At 41.6% G+C, this 22,253-nt stretch overlaps 1 protein-coding gene across 4 annotated transcripts in view; it reads right to left on the bottom strand.

Annotated features, from left to right (window-relative positions):
- Nucleotides 1-889: 889 nt before the first annotated feature.
- RGS17 (regulator of G protein signaling 17) overlaps nucleotides 890-22,253 on the bottom strand; it is a 79,972-nt gene continuing 58,608 nt past the window's right edge. For 3 of the 4 annotated variants that reach the window (XM_048488559.1, XM_048488530.1, XM_048488539.1), the window contains 3 exons: nucleotides 19,436-19,525; nucleotides 7,307-7,541; nucleotides 890-5,005 (listed from right to left, as the gene is read on the bottom strand). In XM_048488559.1, coding sequence (XP_048344516.1) covers nucleotides 4,817-5,005; nucleotides 7,307-7,541; nucleotides 19,436-19,464 — 453 coding nt within the window. In that variant the 5' untranslated portion in view covers nucleotides 19,465-19,525 and the 3' untranslated portion in view covers nucleotides 890-4,816. The remainder of the gene's footprint in view (nucleotides 5,006-7,306; nucleotides 7,542-19,435; nucleotides 19,526-22,253) is intronic. The other variant, XM_048488550.1, reaches the window with a different exon arrangement.

Genomic DNA, 22,253 nt, shown 5'->3' with positions numbered 1-22,253 from the left:
TGATATGTTGTTTACCGTGACTCTGCTGTTCTACCCTGCTACTTGCCTGTGCATCCCTACTGGCCTTTAGACCAGGTTCTGGTAAAGTGTTGGGAGAAGCAGGCTTTGCAGCCTAGGTGGAAGGGTCCTCGTCTTGTCCTCCTGATTGCAGAAACAGCTGTAACGACCCAGGAGGACAGCTGGATCCACCACACACGTGTTAAACTCTTTCAGTCCCCTCCCTCATTGGAAGACAACTGGGAAGTCTCTGAGCTGAACAGACTAAAGTTGAAATGGACTAAACGTCCTTCCCCTGATGAATGATACACCTTGGGACCCATATGTGTCTTTTATGAAAAAGGACCCTCTTTGGACTCCCCAGTACTGATACCCTAATTATAAAGCCTTGGGGGGAGAGTGAGTCCAATAATGGCAAAGGGTTGTGACTCTGAAAAATAATATTTTGACCTCACACATTTGTCCTTTTATTGCTCTCACTGTAGTCTCAGGTGGCATAGATAACCTTTCAATTTATCTTACACTGAAATGGCCACAATGTGTGGACGAGGGAGCGAAGTTTTCTTTGTTTTTCATGTTGATTTGAGGCCATTTATAATCCCAAATACATAACGCAGTGAAGTTATTGACAAAGTTATGTAACTGAGAAATCTTAGAATATATTTAATAAAAAGATGAGCAGGTTTAGAAAACTGATGAATGAGAGACATATATAGATATTTGCACAACTAGATTGTATATATAATTTATTCACATTTTTAATCAAAAGAATTATATCTATTTTGTATATATGTGGTCTCATGAAAATCCAAAATGGAATTAAATACATTTTAAATCTATGTGCCTATAAGTAATAAGCATAATTAGGCATCTGTTTTTTTTGTTTTTTTAAAAGGTTATTGTATATTACATGCACAGTCATGTTATTAGAGTCATTGGCTACTCACATTTTGCAGATATACTCATAGCAATGAGATTATGTTGTGCTCTAACCCCCTTCTCTCCCAGTTTTTAGCAGAAAACAGAGATTTTGAAGTATCCAAAACTGGCATGAAACATATCTTGCTGTTCTTATAGAAGTTAATATCAACATCTTTTGTTGCGTAAAAAATTGGTGAAAGGAATGTATCCCATTGATTTAAAGTATACATTCACTCCCAGGAAGAACATTTAATGTCTGGAACCCCATATGGTCAATCTGCAAATCCTTTAAAAATAAGGATTTGGATCACAATGTTAACATGATCTCATTGCAATATTACAACAACCCAATTTTTGAAATGTTGGTTTAAATGTTATATATTTCCAAATACAGATAAAAGGAAGTCCTATGCTAGAATTCAGGATAGTGTTTTCAGGCCCTTAAATTTAGCTTTTACTAAGTTTCTTTAAAAAAAAGATATTCTGTCAAACTGACAACTTGCCTACTGTATTAAGAGTATCTTATAAAGATAGCTTCTCTTTTAACAGGTCACCATCAAATAGTAACATCAAAAATATGAAGTCTAAATATTGAAAATTGTATACATGCGATATTGTCTAATTACATAGTACCTAGTTGTGTGCACCATAGATAATTGTATCTCAAATACTGTAACAAACCTAAATTCACACCATATAAATATATACAGACAGAGAACTATATATACAGAGTACCATAGTTACAACTTCAGCTGTGGTGCTATAGACATAATACCACAGTTAATTCAGTTTGTTTAGGAAAGAAAGGTATCTTCAGTTTATTTTGTTATGAGAATTTCACAGTAGGAGGAGGCAATTCTTTGCTTATTTTCCCCCCAACTCCTCCTTCAGGGGGAAATTTTTTTGTTTTGTAAACATCTTCAAAGGTATTATTATACCAATATATCTTTAAAATTTATTCATAATGGTAACTAACTAACCAGCATGAATAAAGTATGTCGTAACACAATAACACTTTTTTGACAAAACAGGTATTTATTAAAAGAATGTCTTTTATAAATAAGTTGTCTTGCATTTTAAACTACAATTTCATAAACAACAATATTTAAAAGTGCTGAGTATGGTAGGATAGTCAGCAATGCCAGTGTAAACAGATCTTTTATGTCCTCTGCTTTGCAGAATTGTCTCTTTTTTAACCTCCATTTTGTCAAACACTACAACAGTGAAAAGAGTTGCATAGGGAATAAAGAATAGCCCTTTTAAGTCATATCTCCTGAATTCTATATAAATTACAAAATCAAATGAGCATAAGAAACTGCTAGCTAAATTGTCCATGTCTCCCTCCCTTCCCACTTTAAAAGCATACAGAGTTCAAGTAAAATAATAAGTAAAATTTCCCCATGTCTTCCCTTTGACACCTGTTTAATAAATTAAATATGAAGAGGTAGTAAAAAAAGAAACAGCACTCCTCCTAACAAACAAATGACTTGTCAGAAAAGAAGTACTTAAAATGGGACCTGCAGACCTCTGGACAGTGTAACGCTAAATATCTTGTTATTATTTGGGCACTGAAAGGACAGTCACTGTCACAGACAAGGGAAGACCCAGTTCTGTGAGTTATTCTATACCAAGAAATAGCTATGCTAACATACTTTGGCCTCTGCAATAGAGTTTTAAAGGGCCACTCACTGAGTGCTCTTTAATATAAATTCCACTTAAATGTATGGGGCTTCCACATCAGCATGCTTAGTGAATTGCATCCATGCAGTAGTGAGCTCAGGGATCGGCCCTTAGGAATACCTTGCAGACAAGGGGCTAATATCTGAGAACTCAGTTCTGGTCAGCACCACAGCAATTTTTTAGGTTAAAAAAACTCAGCCCACTCACATCAACAGATTGATGTAAGGAACAAGAACTGGGCCTATCAAATATTTTTAGACATAAGGCCAACCATTCTTAGTAATAATAAAGGCTTAAACTTGTTCAGTGGCCTATTTTTTAAAATAAAATGTAGTTCCAAAGGAATACCATCACTTAGAATTATTTTGTGTGTGTATGTGTGAGAGAGGAGATTTTGTAAATTATGTGTTTTCTTTTTAAGGACAAAACACAGATGGAAATCTGAAAAGAACACTAAGCAACTGCCTATAAACTAAACTAGCAGCAAAGGGTATAATCCCCCAGGAACCTCTTCATCGGTAGGGCCAAAACAGTTTGAGGTGAACATTAATTAAACCTTTACAACTCCATGGGTTTTTCTACTCTTCAAGGAATCCTGTAAAATGCGGAAAGCCAGAAGACTTAGTCTTCTTCAGTCATCCATTAAATAATGGTTTGTTTTAGTTTGTTGAAAAAACACAAACCTTTCTTTTCGCACAATAGCACTTTTAAGAAAAAAATATCTTATAGATAGATGCTAGTCCTCAGTAAGGACTGAAGTGCTACATGTAGGCCTTTGAAATTAAACTTTTAAAAATAAACATTAAAGTATCAACCTTGGTTATGTGCATGTATGGTCATTTTTGTTTGGGGTGTTGTTTTTTTTGCTGTATTATATAACATTACATAACAGTATTAAGTAACTGGATAGCCAGTCTTTAATAAATCTGTTACAGTATCTGACATCTAAAATGTACACTGATTCTCTGTTCTGAAAACAATAAAACAATGTCAGCGTATAGATTATGTCATCCCAACCTGAATCCCATTGCATGGTTTGTGCTTTTTGTTGGGTTTTTGACATTTTAAACTCTATAACAAAAATGCCATCATTTTGGCAGTCAACAGCCAGAGAAATCCCGTTTTGAATTTTAAATAAATGGTGATAAATAACTGCCTTTCTCTCTTCTATAGAAATGTTTGTCTGTTTGACATAACAATGAATTTCACTCTACCGAGCACTTGGAATAGTATTGCTACACCTAAGGACTGGCTTCCTTCAGTGTCAGCATATCTTTAAATATGCACGTTACCTTCTGGCTCTCTCCAATGATTTCTGTGTCCTGTATATATTGCACAAAATGTTTTTAAATATAGATATAATTTATGTTGTTGGATTAAATAATGCAACAACTAAGTGGCAAGTGAAATGTTCTTGCTTTGCACATGCAGTGTGAGGATACACAAGGAAAGTCTTTATTAAACAAGTACATCACTGCAATCTTAACTGCAGTTGTGAAAGGTGTGGATAGAAATGTGATTTGGCAACTCCACCCCCCTTCCAAACTCCAGCATAAAAGACCTTGGTAAAACGTAGACAAAGACCATTGTGTTTATTTGTTTACTTCACAGTAGCCTGAGTAGAGCTAAACTGTAGTTCTCCAGGAACTCAGTTCCAGATGTTATTAAATTACTAAGGTATAGACAGATGTAATATAAAAAGAGGGCTCACAGCACATCTTTCAGCTATGGGGTGAGCCTCACTTCCTCTTGGCCTAGCAGCTGAACTGACTGTCATATATGCCAGCAAATCAAACACTGGCATAGCTGTCAGTTTTGCCCTTCCCCCAATGCTGCAGGTGGGCAGTCTACTACCTTAATTTATTTTTAATGAGGCATTCACATTCATGCATTTTATCTGTTCCTTTGCTGACTACTTAATAAAAAAACCCTTTTTGTGCAAAAACTACACCAGTAAGGGGGGGGGGGGATGTTCTTAATGACATCACAGGGTGTAGCAAGTCAGCACCATGTTCAGCCATTTTCTGCTTCAAAAGTGCAGAAACCATTCTTAAAGCACTTGTCCCTGGAGAGGAAAGGTGTGTTTGGACAGAACACAGTGAGCGCACTTCCAGAGTGGCCCCATTGCTCTTAAATGTTTATGTTGTCTTCATCCTAATAGTCCTCCCCACCTTCCCGAGAAAAGCTAAGTCAAGGTTTCAACCCCACAAAATGAGACCTAAGTTTCAGAAGTAGATTCCATAGTACTTTCAACAAGAGACTTATAAACCTGCGAGTTCAAAAACCTTGGGAAAGAGTCTCTGTGCATTAACGTGTAGATCTGAAGTTGAGCATCTTCATACATATGAGGATTAGGATCCAACAGATTTCTGTTGATCACTTCTCGCACCCGTGAGTCCAAACTAACCTGAAGAGAACAGAAAAATATATTCCTGTTACCTGATGAACCACATTACTTTCTGTTTGGAACCTAATATACAGGTGGTGGGTGGGCCCTATCAAACATACTGGGTTGGGTAACTTGTCTTCCAAGAAGGATATCCGTGAACCTTGGGTCATGTATGAACTTTATAACAAACAGAAAGCCAACCATGCTTCTTCTGATCGGTTCAACTCAAAATTGAGACGCTTCAACCTGTAAACAGTTTGCCCAACATTCTGTGGCATTTGCTTGTGTGGAAGCACAAACGTAATGATTTCAGGAATATTCCATTAAGAACTTGCTGATACTTTTGCAATCTTACTAGAACTTTAGTGATACATTTCTTCACTGAACATATTCAGACATTTGCCACAGCCAAGCTGTAATGCTGCATATTGCTTGTAACCTCTTCCTAGCATTGCCAACCTCCAGCAGAGACCAGGAGGGTTCCTAGAATTAAAGTTGATTTGTAGATTACTTCCAGTTCCCCTGGAAAAAATGACTACTTTGGAGGTTGGACTCAGTGGCATTAAACTCCTCAAACTATTCCCATCTCTCAAAGCCTTTCACTGTTCATCAAGTAAATTGTATTATTTTTGGCAATACTCTACAGGTGACTTTCAGTTTGCAATGCGCCAATTGTGGATGCATGTTAAAAGAAGAGGAAGATAGCTTTGTTGCTGATGGGCAGCTTTGCTGAGGGGACAATTGCTGTTTTCCCTTTTTAAAATAAAATTTAAAAAATCTTTTAAATGTATTTTTTTTTAAAAAAAATGCAGGTAGTGTAACAAGGAGGGAGTTAATAGATTCCAAAGAACTATAAATCAAACGTGCAACAAGCCAAATCTTAAAAATATTAGACTAAAACTCCCTTCCCTTCCAAGAACAGCAGCATAGAAAAGGGAAGATGGGCCTGGCCTTGACCATCTGCTAAAGAATTCACAGCCATTGCGGACTCATTTTCTACTTTTTTGCCAGAACCCCCCCCCCCCCTTCCTCAGTTCTCATTGTAAGTGACTAGGGCTATAGATTGGAGAGAAAGGACATTTTTATGATTTTAATCTGTTGTAAACTGCCTTGGAGATCACTGGCTCTAAAGGGAGGATATATATCTTTAAAATCACAAATTATTGAATTTTAAATAAAATAAAAAGATGTCATGGGAGGAGGGACTGAGTTGCATCACATATATAGCAAGTTCCAGTAGGCCTGTGACCACTGTACAAACCTGAATTCCAAGTTCAAATTTGCAGTGAGATCAGCATAGGGAAAGATGGCATTTCCCATAATACAGAATATTATTTTTTAAGTACTTCATGTAGTCATACAGTGAAATAAATCCCTTGTGCTGACTTGAAAGGAATGATTTTGAAGTTTCAACATTAACCCATCTGTAAACTAATTAGGAAACCCAGGGTAGTCTAATAGAGAGGACATTAATACTGTATATGGTCACATATATACAGTACTGGCTCACAAAGTAGCTTACCGGAGTAATCCACTTGACATAAACATTTTAAAATGACTAAAAATCTTTTATTTTCTTCTTGAGTACCTTCAAGTACCTTATGCTACCTTTTGCCCATTGGATTGCTTTGAGCAAGTCAGTCTTCCAGTCTTCGCTGATAAGGATAAAATTAAGATGAAAATCAATTCCCCTTGTTTAGCAGTAAGCTGCCACAATGTCCATATAACCATTTAGTAAGCTGGTCATTTCTGTGTAGTCCTGTCAAGTGACAAGGAGCATTTTTACTAATTTTTTCTGTCAATTTATGATGAGAGACAAATATCTGCTTGATACGGTAGGATGATATTGATTACCAACTTATATGGTTACATGCTCAATATGGGAAGTTATTACTGGGCAAATGGTCATCTGTATTCACCCATAATAAAACATTATCGAGATTACCAACAGTATTTAAAGTATAGTTAACTATTACATTAAGAAATCCTATACAATATTGTATAGTGTTGTTTCTTTTTCTGCTTCATAAAAAAAAGCTTCCATAGTTACAAAAGGGAACTAAGCACTACCTCAAGTCTTTTTGTGTTGATCCCACGATAACATAAGTATGGTCTTTCAATTCACTACACATCTGCTCCTACACGTCACTGATTTGAGATCATTCCAGTAAACACTTTCTTGGTAATGGCACCCTGATAAGCAATTCTGAAGGAACTTCCCTTCATTTCCAAAGAATGCATGTTTAATTTCTGATCTAATTATTTATACCAGCCACAGGTTGCAATGGCTTTAGTGTTAGCTGAAACTGGCAGTATTACCTCTTTTGGTGAAAGTATTGAAATATAGTCTTCGTATATAATCCTGGCTTTTTCTTCAACCACTTCTTTGTTCTGTTCCTTCTTCAGGTCCTCACATGCAAGCCAGAACAGCAGATTCTCCTCACTGTACTCAGTTCGAAGAAATTCTCTGAAAATATTCCTACCAGCAGGTGTTTTCATCATCTTATCAAAATTTTGAGCCCAAGACAAAATTTCATCTGCAGTAGGGGTTTGGCTGAAAAAAACCCCCAAAAAAGAATGAAAAATGCAATAGGGATTCACTTTTTGCTTTCCTACAAATAATACCTCTTAAGTTTCACTGAAACCATATTGGGATGGCTAACTCCATGTTGGACTAGTATTTGGAGACCCAGGAGCTGGTTGAGCCCCTCGTGAAGGATCATTGCCCCTTCCACGCTTCCCAATTTCTTAGCAGCTTGGGAAATTGGTGGGGGGGGGGGTCAGAGGGGGACAGAGCATCATGTGGGCTTAATCCATAGAGATTAATTTAACACATCTTTTTATATTGTTTAAAATAGTGAAGACATACTATTGATTATATATGGATGCTATATTTGTTGATTATATATGTGTATATATAAAGAAAAATGTATATTATATGTGGGGGTGTCATTTTGTACTTTTGCTCCCCTCCAACAAAAAATGTAGATGCAGCTGTGGAAAGCTTGTGAGGGTTCAATCAGAAAGGGCTCAGGCTGTTTTCTTGCCCTGCCTCAGGTTGTGCCATTTCAGATGCACATATACTGAGTTTTCTCTGTAGAGCAAACAGTGGCTCTATGGAGTGTTTCAGGTTGGGAAAACAACATGGGGAGAAAGTGTAAGCCTTTTCTCCCCACAAACTGCAGTCTTGATGCAGCTGGGTGCCTTGTTCCTGGAAAACCTGGAGCTCCCAGAACATATCAGTGACGCAGTCCAGGGGCACACTCAGGAAAAGATCCTGTATAGTTAGGCCATTGGTGATAAACCCCTTTTGTACAATTTCCAGGTTGTTGTAATCCTGGGAATGTCATATTTTCTTTTCTGCAAATGTTTCTCTTACAGACGAAGTAACAGATTTTAAAAATGATGGCAAAAATTGCCAAAAGTTTTAGATGCCAGCAGGCATTCTGTCAAATGTTACAATTTCTGAGCCAATTTGGGGTTCAGTAAAAGACTAACTAAATGCTGGAAGAGAATTTGTACAAACATACTTCCCACATGAAATTACTACTAGTGGTCATTTAGTGGAGAATTATCAGCTGTAAATATGGAACCCGAATTTCGTGCGTATTTTGCTACCAGCTCAACCACTAACTCTGATTTTTACATTTTTGCATTTTGCTCCAAATGTGGTAATTTGGCAGCCTTAATAAGCATACTCTGCAAGTCTCTTCATAGCAACATGACTGCAAAGAGGTAAAAAGGTAAACACTGGCATGTTAATCCTCTTTATATGTTTGAGAGACCAACCTACAGCACATAAATTAGCTGACAGCATCTGCCTCTAGATAGGTTTTCTACAGATACATGGTCATTAGTGAATGGGTCTAACTCTATACTGATACAAGAACACTGCAATTTACAGAGATTACAGAACTCTTCGAAACAACAGTGAAGAGAGGAGAATTTCATCAGTGTTCATATAGATCTTACAGATGTGTTACAATTCTCTAAACTTTCTGTGCATCTTATATTAGTAAAAAAATGTGCTTGTCACTCATTTCAAAAATTCCAGACAAAACCACAATATGGTTTTGAGTGTTGCTATAGTGGGGCATTTGCTGAAGTCTAAAACTGGCTGAGGAATCTCCATTGACTGGAGGCATTTGGCCCATCGAAAACAGTAATCAACCAGAGATACTTGTTGTAGGGGCCTCTGGGACAATCTCTTTATTTTCTGGAACAATCTCATGGGCTTGGCGGAAATTGAAGCATTTCTTTTATCCTTTGTAGTCTTAGTGGGTCAAAAAAGAGCATGAAAGAGATATGTTCTGCTTCCTCCTTCAGAAGTGTACATAAGGTCCTGGTGTGTTTACTGGGCACAGAAGGGCACCAAATCCTATAATTTCAAGATGCAGCTTGGGGTTATATAGACAGATTTGGATATTAAACTTGGCCAAGAATAGTCTGCTTCTTGTGAGAACATAAATCCTATTTTGCCCACAATATTATCTCCAGTTGATAGACTAGATGGGATTTATGGATAGCAGCTAAATGATCTAGCATTTATACTTAGCCTTCTCCAGTAGGAACTTTGTTATGGGACTGGGGTTAGACAGAGATTACACAAACTCTCAATATTACATGAACAAAATGATTGCTACATAGATTATTTAAACATTTCCATAACATATGCAGACCACTGATACACACTTTTTGGCACACATAATTGATAAGCATTGGGGCAGGTTACCTGAAGGACTGCCTATTCCCATATAAACCTGCCTATTTACTAAGATCATCTAGGGAGGCCAATCTCTCCATCCCATCAATATGTCTGGTACGGATCCAGGAGAGCGTCTTCGCAGTAGTGGCACCCAGACTTTGGAACTCTCTTCCTAAAGAAGCCTGGTAAGCTCCTTCCTTGCTCTCCTTCCGTCATCAAGGGAAGATGTTTTTATTCTGAACAGCTTTTAACATCTAGATATTAGCAAGCAGTGATTTAGGTTTTATAGGTGTATTTTATTGTAGGCTTGTTTTTTTATTGCATGGTGTAATTTTATTGTATTTAGTTGTATTATGTTGGGATTTATTGTTACTGGATTTTATTATTATTGTATTATATTACTTTTTTTGGTAAACTACTTTGAATATGACTACAGAAAGGCGAGTCTTTCTTGGACAGACTGAGTTAAGAGCTTATGAATTTTGTTGGATCTAGCTCTATTGTTAATAAAATAAATAAGCATTCTTCAAAACTAGTAGAAGCTGTGCTATACAACGATATCAGTGTCCACAAGGTGGCATTGTCCTGAAGTGAAAGTCCAGAGAACTAGTAGCAATAAATGTATCGGATATTCCATTGCTGTAATTATTTTTCTTAAATCCAGATCCTTGAGAATTATAACAACTAAATAAGATGAAACTATATGAATATGTTAAACTCATGTGAAAAGAAAATATAACAAATCCAAAATTATCACAACAGAGTCCAAATAAAATGATGAATAATTCTCTGCCTGCAACATGAGAACTGTAAGAAATGACAACCACACTCATGTAATCAACTTTTTGAAATATGGATGTGGAACTGACCACAGAGTAAGAGATGTGGTTCTTAGCTTCTCAGGGCCTAAGAAAGTGGCCAGTTCTAGTCTACACATGCACAATTGTACAAGCTCTCTCTGAATCATGTAAATGACCATTCAGAAATGTGAGAATAAAATACAGCAATGGTTGTAGATTGTGATTCTGTCAGAAAAAAAGTTAAGAATGTGATTCTCCATGCAGAACAGAAAAGGGCATTTCCCCTCCATTTTGGTATGTGTTTTGTTTGTTATTATTGCATTAAGATAAGGCACTGTTAGTTGGCAAAGCAGATTTTCTGGATGATTGTGCTGCTTGCTCTTGATCAAGCGAGTACTTCTTGGATAGACTAAGTTTAGGAGTTTTGTTAGATCTAGCTCTATTGTTAAAAAAAATGAGTTATGGTAGCCAAATGTGTATTTTGTGTATTGATCCACCGCCTGGCTGCCTCTGGAATACGGGGCACTGTCCTTCAATGGATTGCCTCGTTTCTCCAGGGTCGGGGTCAGCAGGTATGGTGCGGGGATGAGGCTTCCCATACAGCCCCACTTAGTTGTGGGGTTCCTCAGGGAGTCTTGCTCTCCCCGCTTTTATTTAACATCTACATGCGACCCCTTGCTCAGCTGGTGCGGAGTTTTGGGCTGGCCTGTCACCAATATGCGGATGACACCCAGCTCATTCTGTTGATGGAGGTGGGGGGCCCTCTGCCCCTGCAGCTCTACAGCATTGTTTGGAGTCGGTTGCTGGTTGGTTGAGGCAGAGTAGGTTAAAACTTAATCCAACGAAGACGGAGGTCCTCTGGCTGGGCCGGGGGGAGAGACCGGGGGATTTTCAGCCGCCTATTTTGGAGGGGGTTGCGTTGGCCCCGACATCCCTGGTGCGCAGCCTGGGGGTCCGCCTGGACTCTTATTTATTATTTTATTATTTATTTATTTATTTATTTATTGTATTTGTATACCGCCCTCCCCGAAGGCTCAGGGCGGTTACCAACAAAATAAAAAGTTAAAACATCATATATATAAGTTAGTTAAAATACATAAAATATTAGATTAGAGATGGCTTCAGCTATTCTATTCCCCCTTTTATGAACCCACGGGAGGCCAGATGTTTGCTTTTTTATTGCGGTTGATATCATCCCGGCTGGCCAAACGCCTGGCGGAACAGGTCCGTTTTACAGGCCCTGCGGAAACTTTGTAAATCCCGCAGGGCCCTGATCTCACCTGGAAGCCTGTTCCACCAGGTAGGGGCCAGAGCCGTAAAAGCCCTGGCCCTTGTAGAGGCCAGCCGGATCGCCTTGGGGCCAGGGATCACCAGTAGGTCTGCCTCCGATGAACGGAGGGGCCTAGAAGGGCGATATAGGGAGAGACGGTCCCTTAGATATGCAGGGCCAAGGCCGCGAATGGCTTTAAAGGTCAAAACCAAAACTTTAAACTTGACCCGGTACTCGATCGGCAGCCAGTGCAGTTGGTATAGGACCGGAGTAATCCGGTCCCTTACTGTTGCTCCGGAAAGGAGTCTGGCTGCCGCATTCTGTACGAGGTTCAGTTTCCGGATCATGGCCAAAGGTAAGCCCGTGTAGAGCGAGTTACAGTAGTCTAATCTAGAGGTGACCGTGGCATGGATCACAGTGGCCAGATCAGAACGGGAGAGATACGTGCCTGCCGCAGATGGTAAAAAGCTGCTCATTGTCTGGGTGACCTGGGCCACCAATGATAAAGATGGATCCAGAGTCAATTTCCAGGCTCTTGGCGGACAAAGTTAATTTTAACGTCTCGCCAAGAAGGGTAGGCAGGCCAAAGGCCACCAGACACTCCCCCCGGCCCAGCCACAGGACCTCCGTCTTAGTGGGATTCAACTTCAGCCGACTTGCACTCAACCAACCAGCCACAGCATCAAGACAATGCTGGAGAGCATTAGGGGCCGAGGTCGGGCTGCCCTCCATTGTGAACAAGAGCTGGGTGTCATCAGCGTATTGATGACACCGCAGCCCAAAATTTCGAACTAGACTCGCCAGGGGGTGCATGTAGATATTAAAAGCATCGGGGGAGTATCGCCCCTTGCGGCACTTCACACATAATGGGGCTTACACTTGGAGATCTCACCCCCCGATGCCACCTGGCTGTCCCCTCGGATCTCGAGGAACGAGATCAGCCAATTTAAGGCTGAATCTCGAACCCCGATACCAGCGAGGCGGTGGACCAAAAGGTCGTGGTCTACCATATCGAACGCTGCGGTGAGATCTAACAACACCAACAGCGCCGAACCGCCTCTGTCCAAGTGTAGTCGGAGGTCGTCCATAACAGTGACCAGCACCGCTCGGTCCCATGACCAGCGCTGAAGCCAGACTGGAAGGGATCCAGTACGCTTGTGTCATCCAGGAATCGCTGAGCTGAACCGCCACCGCCGCCACCACCTTGCCCAAGAATGGTAGATTGAAACTGGGTGGTAATTGGTCGGATCTCTGGGATCTAAGCGGGTCTTTTTTTAGGGAGCGGGCGGACCACTCGCCTCTTTTAAGCTTCCAATTGTAGGGAAAACTCCTTGCTCAAGGGAGCAGTTGACTATATCCAACAGGGTGGCTCCGAAGCTCCTCCCCGCCGGGCTTTCACCAACCAGGAAGCGGCAATTCGTGGGTCAAAAGGACAAGTGGTAGGATCCGTGACAGCATCCAGGGATCCTGTCAACATTTGTTGGGTCAAGTAAGCTGAAGTGGTCCAAGAAAGGACCCAAAGATCGCAGTTCCAGCCTCTAGTTCACATACCGTATCAATAGTGGCAGGGAGGGATTGGCGAGGGTCAGGGACTTTGTGTGTGGGGCGAAGCGTAGTTCGCAAAAGCTCCTGGCTACAGCCTAATACCGCCAAATCAGTCTCTTTTGGACCTATCGGCGAGGCTCGCCAACGTCCGACCATTGTTCATAAACAATCTGTGCTGGGCGCGAACTAGCAGATTCAATAGCGAAGCAAAGTATGCCCGCTTCGCCTTCTACAGCACTCTCATAGGGACTTCATAAACGATCGATATGAGTGTTCTTGACCCCTCGCCTGCTACCTCGCTGCCACCCTCGCCAAGCCGTCTCAGTTCCTTTCATCTTCCTCAGCTCCTCGTGTACCAAGCGAGCCGGGTTGATGCGGGCACGGAGAGGACGCTTTGGAGCGATACCATCGACGGCTTCAGAGAGCCTGGTGTCCCAGCTCTCTACCAGCTCATCTAGAGTAGCGCCAGTGGGCGGGAGTTCAGAGCATTTTGGAACCGTTCTGGTTCCATTAGTCTCCGCTGGCGGTTAAAATATGCCCGTCACCTAGATCGGGGCATAGGAGCATCAATCCGGCCTTCAGGACATAGTGGTCAGACCACGGCACTCTTTCTACAGAGGATAAGACCACATGCACACCTGACGCCAAGACTAGGGTCCAGAGTGTGGCCTCCTTGATGAGTAGGGGACACCAGTATTTATAAGAGAGAGGCCTAGCGCCGCCATGGATGACACTAGATCAGCGGCCACTGACGAGGAGGTCGAATCAACATGGACGCGAAGTCACCCAACACAATTAAGCGAGGGTGATCCAGCGCCCACTCAGAGATCGCACCTCCAGAAGCCGGACAGGCTATCCGTCGCGCGCTTAAGGTGACCAGTACACTAGCAGGATAGCCAGCTTCTCTTGGTAGTCCCAATGAAGGCCTAGACACTCCATGCCATCAATCACCGGGACAGGGGACGTCCTGAAGGCGATAGTATCTCGGATGAGCATCGCCACGCCACCCCCCCGGCCCTGTGTCCGAGGCTGCTGGACTGCCACGGTACCCCCTGGAGTGAGATTGTTCAGGGCAACTGTTTCGCCCTCTCTCACCCAGGTCTCCGTGACACACACGAGGTCAGCAGCTTGATCTCCGAGATGTTCTCGGAGAGTAGCATATTTGTTATTAATCGACCTCGCGTTAATCAACAGCAGCCTAGGAGCAGAGTAATTAATCCCTGTCCCACTACCTGCATTCTTTGGGATAGGCCGTAGGTCAGACAGAGAGTGAGCTTCACCATATCTCACTCTGCGTCTAGTATTCGGCCTAGGCCTACCGTCATACCTCCCTCACCCCAATATCACTGGAATCCCTGACCCATGTAGGGTCTTCATTATCAATGGAGGGCCAGGTGGCCCATGTCACCCGGGTTGCGTTCTTCCATCTTTGCCAGGCACGGCGGCTGGCTCCCTATCTCTCCCGGTCCGACCTGGCCACCGTGATCCATGCGACGGTCACCTCGAGGTTGGATTACTGTAACTCGCTCTACGCGGGCCTTTCCTTGCGATTAATCCAGAAGTTGAAGCTGGTCCAGAATGCAGCGGCCTGGCTTTTGACAGGCAGTGACTACTCACATCATATCACCCCTGTGCTATGCCGTCTGCACTGTCTCCCAGTGGAGTTCCGGATTGTTTTCAAGGTGCTGGTACTGACCTTTAAGGCCTTACGTGGCATGGGGCCCTCATACCTACGGGACCGCATCACCCCTTATGTCCCACAGAGGCCGCTGTGTTCCGCAACGGCAGAACTGCTGGTGACCCCTGGCCCCATGATGATACGGCTGGCCTCGACCCGGGCCAGAGCCTTTACGGCTCTGGCCCCTGCCTGGTGGAATGCTCTACCTCCAGCTGTCCGGGCCCTGCTGGACCTTGGTGAGTTCCGCAGGGCCTGCAAGACGGAGCTATTCCACCGGGCTTTTGGAGAGGCCGGCCGTGGTCCTACTTCCCCCCACCGTATCTGAGGCTGCCTGTCTCCATCTTTTTATCTTTGGTTGGGCCTGATCCATTGATAACATCGCGGGCCCTACCTTTCTCCTCCCTTCCTTGGCCTTGGTTCGGGCGCCTGTTTTAAACAATTTTCGTTTTAAAATACTTAGTTATTTAATCTATTTGCTGCATAGGTTTAAGGGATTAAGTTTTTATAGGCTGATCCGTTGATTTGTTGATTTGATTTGTTGATTTGCTGTTTGTTGGAACAGCCATGGTGTGAGCCGCCTCGAGTGCTTCGGGGATGAGGCGGCCTATAAGTTTAATTAACAAACAAACAAACAAACAAATAAATAAATTTTAAAGTTTTGATTAGTCTTTCTTTTGGTATTCAGCCAATTTAACTTCTGTGAATCATGCTGTGGTAACATTGACTCGACTATTACCATGTGGTATATTTGTGAGTGGCCCTTGAAGAAAATGGAAACTTTGGTCAGTCTAAAACATAGCAACTTGATTATTGTCTGAGCTAGTTGCTTTGCACATGTTTTCCCTGTCTTGAAATAATTACATCGGTCTCCTGTTTATTTCTGTGTTGAGGTGCTAGTTTTTATCTTCAAACTTTCATGATCTGGGACCCACATACTTGAATGATTCTTTCCTATCTGAACATGTATGACCACTCCAGTCATACAATGCCTTCTCTCCCTATTGACATGCAGACGCATAACAACTGACAGTGCACTGTTTCAGCCTTTACTGTGGTGGTATCTACATTATGGAAAGGCTTGCCGAATAATATCTGGAAGTAAAATGTTCTTTGACCATCAAACAGGTTTCTAAAACTGAATTATTTTGGAGGTCATTCAAAAGTGGTTTATAAGATGACTGGTTCCCATTTTTGCTCTGGCCTTTGTTTGCTAAGAGTAATGATTGTTTTATAACTGAACTGAATAAACTGCAACATTTTTGCCTTCCCCTCCTTCTGCAGTCTTCTAGGACCTCAGTCAAATAGTACTTCTGTGGCTGCATAAGGATCCAGAACATTATGGGAGTCAAAAGGGAAGCTGCATGGAGAGAGGAAATTTGCTAAAATCACCCTCTTCTTTTCCAAGTAGAAGTATCTAGCACAAACAGAAAAGAGGTTAGGATCCAAGCCATTTTAGATCTTTGCTGTGAGCTGTTTTGATTACTGTATATACTCATGTATAAGTCGACCCGCATATAAGTCGAGGAACCTAATTTTACCACAAAAAACTGGGAAAACTTATTGACTCACGTATAAGTCAAGGGTGGGAAATGCAGCAGCTCCTGGTAAATTTCAAAAATAAAAATAGATACCAATAAAATTACATTAATTGAGGCATCAGTAGGTTAAATGTTTTTGAATATTTATTTCAAAGAAAAATAGTAAACTAGCTCTGTAAGTGGAAAAGAGGGTCAGCAAAAAGAACATGGTCTCAACAATAACTTTCAAAGTACAAAAATCTTAGCTCAATCAGCTAAACTAAATCAAACTAAAACACAAGATTTAAAATCCTTCAAAACGGGATTTTTGGTAAGGGAAGGAATGTTTATGTTAGCAGTACCAACATTTCAGAGTATCTTTAGGAGACCCTCCTGATGATACCACCCAGGTTTAGTGAAGTTTGGTTCAAGGGGTCCAAAATTATGGGCCCTCAAAATGTAGCCCCATCTACAATTAGCTCCCATTGGAAACAATGGGGGATGGGTGCACCCCCTTTGGGAATCCATAACTTTGGATCCCCTAAACCAAACTTTACCAAACGTGGGTGGTATCATCAGGAGAGTCTCTTGAAAAAATCCCTGAAATTTTGGTGCCACTAGCGGCTAGCCTAAAAACTGCGCCCCCTGGTGGCCCACAAGGTAAAAACCCTGAAATATTTTTTAAAATACACCCCACTTGCGTATAAGTCGAGGGGGGCTTTTTCAGCACAAAAATGTGCTGAAAAGGTTGACTTATATGATATATACGGTACTTCTGGATGGAATAAGGTAAAGGCAGTCCTGTGTGCAAGCACCAGGTTGGAATATCAAGCTATAAGTATTTGAAAGAATGGAAGAAAATTAATTTTTAATATCCTTTTTTTTTAAAAAAAAAAATCTTATTGGTGTTTCCATTGGTCACAATGAGAAACCAATTTCTGGCTCTAAGTTTTCATTTCCCATTCAATTGGATGACATTATTGGGGAGGGTATCCTTACTAAAGGGATTCTTTTTGATGAGTTTTATGAAGATCAGAGACAACAATTCCTATATTAAAGGAAACCAATTGTAACTTGCAGAGAAGACACAGGGAGGTGTAACTGTTGGGGTTTACCACACAGAGAAGTGGCTAACACACTGATTAAAAGGGCAAAAGGTACTAAATGTTCGTTAGAAATTACATTTAGGATAGGAAAGAGGGAAAGATAGCATTCTGTTGTCTTGCTAGCTACGAAGAGTCTCTTCTCTAACGTCTGAGAAGAAGCAGGATATTAGACCTGAAAGTCTAAGGACAGGCAAGAGGCGACATGAAAGGTTGGAAGGGTCACTAACTTTACAGTCTTCTCTAACCGACCACTTGCCTACCTCTTGCTGCGTCTTCTTCTCAGTTCCTTTCCACTTTAGACATTGCTACATCCAACAGTAATAATATTTGTGTGTCACTGAGTTTTCCCTCCTTCTCCAAGGAGCCTCAAGAGTATGTGTGCATGTATATATCTTTCAAAGAAAATAGAAAATAAAGGACTTATGTGAGGGGAGATGTGACTTGTCCATGCAACCACTTTGCTTTACCACACTGTGCTCACCCAATTTTTATATTTTCTTCTTGTCCAGTTCACTTCTAATGTCTGAGTGGGGAAACTGCGCGGCATTTTTGAACTCAATTAAAGATGTCAGGAGATCTCAGAGATGTAAATCTCACTCATTTCTTTTTCTTTCACTCACTCATATGTATACACACATATATCTCAGAACCTTCCTCCTCACAAATCTCATGTATCTATTCTGTCTCCCATCTGGCTAGTGTTCCTAACCTTCAGGTGAGGTCTGGACATCTCCTAGAATACAACCAATCTTCATAATACAGAAATCAATTCCCCTGGAGCAGGGGTGTGAACCTGCGGCTCTCCAGATGTTCATGGACTACAATTCCCATCAGCCAATTGGCCATGCTGGCAGGGGCTGATGGGAATTGTAGACCATGAACATCTGGAGAGCCGCAGGTTGCAGACCCCTGCCCTGGAGAAAATGGCAGCTTGAATCCAATGCAGTGGCAGGATTCAAATAATTTAACAACCGTTTCTGGTGGTGGGATTCAAATAATTTGACAACTGTTTGTTTACAAGCACCATTTTAACAACCGGTTCTGCCAAAGTGGTGCGTGCCTGCTGAATCCCGCCACTGATTCTATGATATTATACCCTAGCCCAGTGGTGGGATCCAAAAATTTTAATAACAGGTTCCGATGGTGGTGGGATTCAAACAGTGGCGCTGCCGCACACCCGCACCTCCAGTCCCTATTAGGCAGGGAGGTTGCTTTAGTAACTCCTTCTCGGCACGCAGAAAAAATTAGTAACCACTTCTAGAGAAGTGGTGAGAACTGGTTGGATCCCACCTCTGCCCTAGCCTAATGAGATCCTTCCTCTCTCCAAATCCCATCCTCCCCAAGCTCTACTACCTAACTGCCTCCTTCCAATGTCCAGTGCCTGTCTTCAGACAATGTATGTAGAATTGTTGTCCCATGAAGGAAGACAAATGCAGAACAAAAGCGGCGGTTGCACAAGATTTGGGTTGCTTGTGTGTGGAATTGTAGCACTTTAAAGGAACAAATAGGTATAGACCAAACAGAGCCTTGAATTTCACTGTGGTCCATACAGCCATATTTCCTTCTAGAAAACATTCATATTGACAAATGGATGAAAGAAAGGTATATTTGACTTATTTTGATTTGACTTATTTTGGCTACAAGTATATACCATCATATTTACAGATATGAACGTGAAGCAGGTGGGAGCAGGGGACTGAAATCTGAACAGTAGGTTGTAATTCTTCATAAATCAGGGAAATTCAAGCATTTGCACATGCATGCGCTTAAAATGATTATACACAGACTAAATATAAAAACACTGAAGGAGATGAATGGCAAACTTACCACTCTTCTATGACCTCAATGCTCTCCATTTTGGTAGTGTGGGTCAACCTTCCTGTATTGTCCCCTCTTTCTTCATTCCTAACAGTGAGGCTGCAATGTAGTACAACACTTTATTTTGTCTAGAGAAAATTAATTTAAGGTAATGATATATATTATTTAAAACAATGCTGAGGTTTCAAGTGAACTTGTACACTTAAGGACACATTGTTCTTATTAGTATTTGAGAGCCAAAGGAGGGACTTGAGAGCTGTGACATACCTCTAAGATGCCAGTCATTGATGCAGGCATAACATTAGGAGCAAAAACTAGAAGACCACAGCTCCACAGCCCAGAACACCCACAACAGCCAATTATTAAAGAGGTCACATTTGTTTGCCCTTTCCTTATGTGTGATTCCTATGACTACCCTAAAGATTTATATTAGATACAAGCATGCAGAGAACTCATTTAGAGTTGCCCCTGAAAGAAATTTCAGGTCCATTTGGAGATTCTGGCAGGCGCTCGCTGTCAGCAGTCCAATCTGGGCCTGGGAAGGGGGAGTCTGGGAAGGATGCCTTCTCTTATGGCCCTGGGAGCAAGATGAGCTCTGGAGTTGCAGAGAGTACCTCCAAAGCTCATCATCCAGAGTTCTAGCCATTAGTGGAACAGCTCTGGAAGAGCTGTGGTGATGGGCAAAGATTACAGCCATAGAATCCTCCCAAGCCACCATCTTGCATCTGTGTGGGAAACCTCATCAGTCATTCTCAACCCTTCCCATTCCCACTTGTTTTGGTTTGAGGAAAAAAGAAGGGATTGGGAAAGGTCAGCAGTTACCCCTAGAGAGAGAGAAAGAAAGTCCCTTCCAGGAGAAGCTGGGAAGCCCTGTTAGAGGACTGAGTGAAATAGAAACTGCAAGTCAAACGTGGCCTATTCCATCACAGGATGTATTTATTGAATCCATTTATACCCCACCTTTCTTCTCAATGGAAACCTAAAGTGGTTTACACCATTCTCCTTTCCTCTATTTTTATTGTTAAAAAAACATGTGAGGTAGGTTACACTGAGAGAGTGTAACTGGCTTAAGGTCACCCAATGGAACTTCCATGACAGGCTTGGGGATTTGAGCCTTCTAGTCCAATATTCCTAATCACTGTGTCACTCTGGCACTGAGATGAGAATCTATGACTGTGGAAAGGCATTTATTTTACCTGTTAATGCAAAGCAAAGGAACAAAGCCTCCTGGGTTTATCACCAAAGCCAACCCTGCAGGTTGAACACTTGCAAGATGACTCACAGAGCCAATGACTCAGGTAGCAAGTACCCAAAAGGCCAAGTACTAGATTCAGGGATGAAGTCCCAAATCCCAAGGAATCACACCAAGTATAATTAAGAATGTTAGTAAAGTAATGTGCAGAGATATACAGTTTAAGAGTGATGAAACAAGACAACAATAATAAAAGTTAATTAATTGAAACTAAATAACAAGATTCTTTAGCATAATGTTACCTTCCCAAGCACATGGTTCAGGGCTTAAGAAAATTTACCCTGACAGCAAGGCCCAAAACAATGGAGTCCAAGGCAAGAAGGATAAGGTACAATAGTAATAAGCAAGGACACACCCAACCAGGTGTTTACCTCGTCCAACAAAGCAGACTGAACAGTTCCTTCATTATGGCAAGTGAGCAAGTGGCCTGATCCTGACTAACCAATCATCTTAAATCTTTTCCCTCTTCAGTCAACATTGTAATCACATGTACCAGGAGGATCTGTATAAACTGCTGGTCCCCCATTACATCAGATGACATATGTAACGTGTGAAGAATCCTGCTGCAAATTGTGCTAATTAAACACTTCAATATGCATTGTTGATAGACATTGAAAAGACAAATTTAATAACTGTCTACTAGGGGCTTTACTAAATCCTGTTTACAGTTTTAAGCTTTTTTGTCCTTGGTGGAATCCTCACTGCTGATTAATCGCGTGATACGCGAGATATCCAGGTTTCAGAACAAACTCCCCACTGCCTGATCGCCGAACAGGGATTCATCCCTGTTCTGGCGCTCCCTCTCCCCCTAATTTCGTGTTTTTTCAGAACCTGCATGTATGTGCACCTTTTCCAAAAACACATGCCGGATCCAGATCAGTGGGGAGGATTGGTGTTTCAGTTTAGATTTAATTTCCCGCCATTGGCAGTGACACAGAGCCTCAAAGCCAATCAGAGCGTAGTGGGCTGTGCGTGATTTGTGCACAGCCCTTTTTTTTTTGTTTCGTGCCGGCGGAAGCAACATGGCATTGTTTAAATGTGGGCATGATGAGCAGAAGCTGGTTAAACGTGGGCACTAGGAGCAGAAATGGTTGAAACGTGGGCACAAGTAGCAAATCAAAAGAAAGTGGCATAGGCAGGGAGATTGTGCGGATGCACCTATGTGCTTACATAAGCACGTATTCTCAAGTCAAAAAGAATTTAAAAAGTTCCCATCCCAATACCACACAACAGCCAATCAGATAGACCCGCCAAGCTGCTCGCTTGTTCCTCGGGAGCGTAACATTGTTTGATTCTGTGATAGGCATCAATGTCTTCACTAGAGACATGCTGCAGTGGGGAGGGTGAAACCTTGATGAAAAGGTTCTGTTTATTTTGAAACCTGGTTGTATCTGTATTAAATTTTCAGTGGGGATTCGCCCCTTGGGTACTGAAAGTGTTAAGGTATATTTATGATGTTGTATCATTTAGATCAAATACTCTCTAACTAGCTAACACATGGAGAGACTGAAAGAGGGAGGGAGAACTATAAAATATCCATTATAGATTTTAAAAGAAATTCTGAAACTGTTGCTT

This window comes from Sphaerodactylus townsendi, linkage group LG01, assembly GCF_021028975.2.
Source record: "Sphaerodactylus townsendi isolate TG3544 linkage group LG01, MPM_Stown_v2.3, whole genome shotgun sequence".
In the NCBI taxonomy this organism is placed as follows: domain Eukaryota; kingdom Metazoa; phylum Chordata; class Lepidosauria; order Squamata; family Sphaerodactylidae; genus Sphaerodactylus; species Sphaerodactylus townsendi.
Note: the sequence above shows the minus strand (reverse complement) of the source record. Positions and strands in the feature narration are given on the sequence as shown.